Source organism: Chlorocebus sabaeus, chromosome 10 (assembly GCF_047675955.1).
Source record: "Chlorocebus sabaeus isolate Y175 chromosome 10, mChlSab1.0.hap1, whole genome shotgun sequence".
In the NCBI taxonomy this organism is placed as follows: Eukaryota; Metazoa; Chordata; class Mammalia; order Primates; family Cercopithecidae; genus Chlorocebus; species Chlorocebus sabaeus.
This window is the reverse complement of record NC_132913.1, coordinates 118532714-118537720: the sequence shown is the minus strand read 5'-3', so window position 1 is coordinate 118537720 and position 5007 is coordinate 118532714. Positions and strand designations below refer to the sequence as shown.

The 5007-nt window shown below is 54.9% G+C and overlaps 1 protein-coding gene across 1 annotated transcript; it reads left to right on the top strand.

The window, feature by feature from the left end:
- Window positions 1–2171: 2171 nt before the first annotated feature.
- On the top strand, window positions 2172–4480 carry LOC119625145 (uncharacterized). Its single transcript, XM_038000747.2, is given in 3 exon segments — window positions 2172–2790; window positions 3469–3594; window positions 3596–4480. Coding segments are annotated over 3 exon segments (1272 nt in total). The 5' UTR covers window positions 2172–2529.
- The last annotated feature ends 527 nt before the right edge of the window (window positions 4481–5007 follow it).

The following is a 5007-nucleotide window of genomic DNA, read 5'->3' as shown; positions in this document are numbered from 1 at the left end:
CTTCCTCGAAGGCTTTACCTCCCATGGCCCAGAGCCTGCTACCATCTCAGAGTAGCTTCCCCCTTCCCGCAAAGCCTGCCCTCCCCCACTGTGGGAGGGGAGTTTGGGGGTTGATCTGACTTTTATAAGAACCTTTGCATTTGGCAAATAATTTTCCTTAAGAACATAACAGCTGTTCAGAAAACTAACATTTGTCTCAAACTCACGACGATGGCAACCACAGACCATCCCCCAAACCCCAACTGGTTGGGTTAAGCAGGTGACTGAATCTTTCTCTAAATTAATTAATGCGTTCATTAAATGTGATTTTTTAATTTTAGGATGGAAGAAGGAAAAGTATTTTTAAAAGACAGTCTAAAGGTTACACTGTGACTGCAACATAAAATGTGTTCACCTCAGGAGACACTTCCATCGCGAGTGCATCTCAGGTGGGTGAGTGTGGGACCGGCAAGTGCAGGAGCTCCTGCCCCAGGGAAGGTTTAGAGCAGACCCAGGCAGGTAAAAAGGGCTTCGGGCCACATGAAGTCAAACCTCAACCTGGTTTAAAACAGTGTTTTTCAACCTCAGCCTTGTTGACATTTTTGGGCTGAGTAATTCTTTGTTGTGGGGGATCATCCTGTGTATTGTAGGAAGTTTACCAGATCCCTGGTCTTTATCCAGTCTTTACTCCCCCCTACCCCGGGACAACCCAAAATATCTCCAGATACTGCTAAATGTCCTGTAGAGATGGGGTGGGGGTGTGTGTGTCAAAATTGCCACCGGTTGTGCCACGTTGGTGTAAATGAATCAGATAGGAGCAGACACATATAGGTGGAACTTCCTGGTAGCAATGAAAGAAATATTCCATTTTACCAGAAGAAGCCAAACAGGGCACAGAGAATGGGTCTCTGTCTTCCAGTAGAAAGATGGAGGAAGCACAGAGGGCAGGCCTAGGGAGGAGTAGGGAATTTCCCTGTGGCAGCAGCAAAAATATGTGTGAATTCTTTAGTAAGAGTGGTCCCAAGAAGCAGAGAGAGGGCACCTGTGGAAAGAGGTTGTCCCAGAAGAATGAGGAAGAATGGCGCCTCAATAGCTCTTTGCTAGAACGTCTTCCCTGCACCTGCTCCCTTCTTCTTTTTTTTTTCTTTTCTGTTTTTGTTTTCAGACAGAGTCTCACTCTGTCTCCAGGAGTGCAGTGGCCCAGTTTTGGCTCACTGCAACCTCCACATCCTGGGTTCAACTGATTCTCCTGCCTCAGCCTCCCGAGTAGCTTACAGGCATGTTCCAGCCTCCTGAGTAGACTACAGACATGCGCCACCATGCCTGGCTAATTTTTATCATTTTAGTAGAGACAGGGTTTTGCTCTGTTGGCCAGGCTGGTCTCAAACTCCTGACTTCAAGTGATCTGCCTGCCTTGGCCTCCCTGTGTTGGGATTACAGACATGAGCCACTGCGCCTGGCCCCACTGCCTTCTGCTTGAGCACCTGTTCCTAGTCAGGAAACCTGGCTCTTCCATAATACAGTCACAGCCCACTGCCCAGTGCTTATCAGCCACCACTACTACCTGGGTCCAGCTCTAGCCAACTGTGAACTACAGTGGTCTCATGAACAGGCTGAACATTCCTGCATTTTCAGAAGCCCTTCTCCTCTATCATTCCTCTCTGCACATCTACCAAAACATTTTCTGGTCAAGCCCTATCTCAAGTGGATCCATCTCTTCATAAAGCCTTTCTAAGCTGGGCATGGTGGCTCATGCCTGTAATCTCAGCACTTTGAGAGGCTGAGACAAGATCACCTGAGGTCAGGAATTTGAGACTGGCCTGGCCAACATGGAGAAATCCTGTCTCTACTAAAAATACAAAAGCATTAGCTGGGCATGGTGGCACATGCCTGTGGTCTCAGCTACTCAGGAGGCTAAGGCAGGAGGACTGCTCGAACCCAGGAGGTGGAGGTTGCAGTGAGTGGAGATGGCGCCACTGCCCTCCAGTCTGGGCAACAGAACGAGACTCCATCTAAAAAAAAAAAAAAATCTATCTTGAGATCTCCAACTGGAAGCCATCCTTCCCTCGCTGCTGAGCTCCAGGGCACCTCTTTGTATGAGACTGGTCATATTCTGAATGGCATTAGAATTACTTCTGTCTTTGTCTTCCCTCTCATTCCCCAACCCCAGATGGTGGAAACCTCAGAAGGCCACAGTCTAGAGTAGGGGCTCAGTGCAAGCTGTGGGAACTGAATGAAGGTGAAGGTAGGAGGACAGAGAAAGCAGGAAGCTGTGACAGCAGGAGGCTGTGATGGGGGCAGGTGGGCATGGGTGGTGGGGGATCAGGCACCTCCAAGGCTTCATCACCAGGGGGTTGCTTTCAAAAATGGACTGGGACTTCTCTGGCCTCAGCTGCGGATCACCGTTGGACTAGTCCACGGGCAAGGGAGTTTCCTAACCAGGCGTGCCAGTCATGCGAAAATGCAGACTAGGTAAGGGAAGGGGATTGGAAATTAGATAGTCAGAATAAGGTCTTGAGGGGGTGAAAATTTCCTCCCAGAAGGTCTCTGATGGTTCTGGTGTCCTGGGCACCCAGAATAAGTGTGTCACCGTTTGTCCTGAAGCTGACTTCTCTGAGCTGGATGGCACCCTGGACATCAACCGGCCCTTCACCTTCACCTCACACAGGAGGGACACTGGTCCATAGACAGCATGCCTGCTCTGGTCACCAGCTGGAGGGTGGCAGACCTTGGGTACCTGAGCTTTGGACTCTGCCACACAGAGCACTTCCTCAGTCCCTCCTGCTGCCCCTGGCAGGGTGGAGCTGGCAGGTAGGTACGGGACTTGGAGCTCCCTCAAGAGCTCACTGCCCAGGGACCTTAGACTGGCAAATTAATTCCATGGGCCACAGGCCTGGGCTCAGTAACACGAAGGGTCTCAAGGGTTGCGAAGGAGAATCCTGAAGTCAACCAGCTAGTCTAGTGGAGTTCCACCTGAGAGGGCTGCGATGAGGATCCAGGTGAAAAGTCCTTAGAACAGCGCCTGACTCACAAGAGGCAAGCTTTTAGTGTTATTATTCTTCCCTGGAGAAGATTAAGAAGCAAGCAAGGGAGAGGAGGATGTGGAGAGGAGGGAGTGGGGGCCCGGTTTCTCCAAAATCCCACATCAATGCCTTACAAAAGCGTGACCCCAAGTCATGGGAACCAATGCCCCAAGTTGTAGGTGGGGCCAGTGACTGGGGGTCGTAACCCTCCGAATTCGAACACGTCTGACGCTGAGATTGCCCCAGTGAGCTCACTGGGAGGAACTCTAGTTCCTCCCCACCCAAAACAGTACCCAAATCTCCTAGAGGCGCCAGGAGAGAGGCCGTGATTCCGGGGCTTTGTCGTGTACCCCGCGGGGCGGCAGCGTCGGGGTCCAGGGCTGCCTGTTTGAGCGTTCTCCGCCCCGGGGCTCCCCCCTTCCCGCGCCGACCCCTCACCATCGGTCTGCGTCTCCCGATCCACCAGGGAGACCCTGTGCGCTTGGCTGCCGGCGCGCTGGATGTCCAGGGTGCCCTCGGGGCGGCCGGGGCAGAACACGGCCGTGTGCACCTCGACGGCGGGGCTGTGCGGCGCGAGGACTTGGCTGAGCAGGGCCTCCATGCGGCGGCGCCCCTCGGCCGCCTCCTCCTGCCGCGGCTGCACCACAATCCCCACCAGCGCGGCGGGCGGGCGTCGGTCCCGGGCGCGCAGCTGTTGCAGGAGCAGCTGCAGCCGAGGCAGCTGCGTGAGGAGCGCCGGCGCGCGGCACAGCACCAGGAGCAGCTGCGCGCCCGGCTCGTGCGGGTGCTGCGGCGCCCGGCGCCCAGACGCTGTGTCCTCCGCCGCGGAGTCGGGGGTCCCAGGAGGGGCCCCAGGCGCCTCGCGCGGGTCCTCGGCCTTGGGCCCGGAGCACCGCGGCTTCTTGTTGAAGCGCTTGGACTTCGTGGCCGGGCAGTCGTCGCGGTTCATTGAGCTGTCGCCCGAGCGCTTGGGCCGCCGCGCGGTGCAGTTGCTGGCGCTGGTGTGGCCGCTCCTGGCTGCGGCGGACGAGGGCCCCGGGAGCTGCTCGGCCTCAGCGTCCACCGGAAAGCTCTGCAGGCTCGGGCCGTCCTCATCCTGCTTCCAGAGCTCGCTGATCAGTAGCACCTGGCCGTGGCCCTCGACAGACTGGGCCGGAGCCTGTGGCTGCGCCTCCGCCTTCCTCTCCTGGGGGGCCCTGCAGCGCTGGGCCCCAGGCCGCTGCTCCATGTCCGGTCCGGCTCCCTCGCCCCTCTGGACTCGGGCCTCGGTTGGGAGGGAAAATGTCTCCGGAGCATGTCACAATACCCCTGAGCCCTACCTTTTCCTGTCGTGGCCAAGCACCTCCGCCCCACTATTCCTTGGAAATCTAATATATAGGAAGTTGCTGTTGGACGCTGGTATAACGCTGGCTGTGTTCAGTTTCTCCATTTTCTACTTCTGTGGTTTCAAAATGTGCATCCTTTTATACCGTGGATGAATCTTGGTCCCCAAGGCTCTAAGTAAGGCGAATTTTTATGCACCCGGGGCATTTAAAAAGCAGTGGACCAGATCTCATTGCACCTGCAACTCTTAAGAATCAGCGAAGAAGAGTGGCGGCCTGGGTGGCTGGGCCCCGGCTGGGCCAGTCGGCTCTCTAGGTGATTTGGGCGCCGGAGTCTTGCGCTATTACAATAGAAACGGGTGCTGTTGCAGGAGATGATTTTGGGTCCCCTTAGTTCCAGGCTTCTGTGGGTCCCAGCGGCCTGTCAAAACGCCAGGAAAGGTCCTCAGGAAAACAAGACAAAAAGCAGAGAACTCCTTTGCTGCCCAGCACACGGGGTGAGCAGAGTGGCATGAGGAGGCAGCACAGAGGGACCCAGGTCACAGGGTCACAGACTGGAAACCCAACGGTGGGGAAAGTTGTTCCCTTTTGTTATTTTTCTTAAAATGAGCTTTACCAAGTTATGCTAAATTATTTTTAAAATATAAACATTAAAGACTCTGAAAAGCAGGGTGTCAAACAGA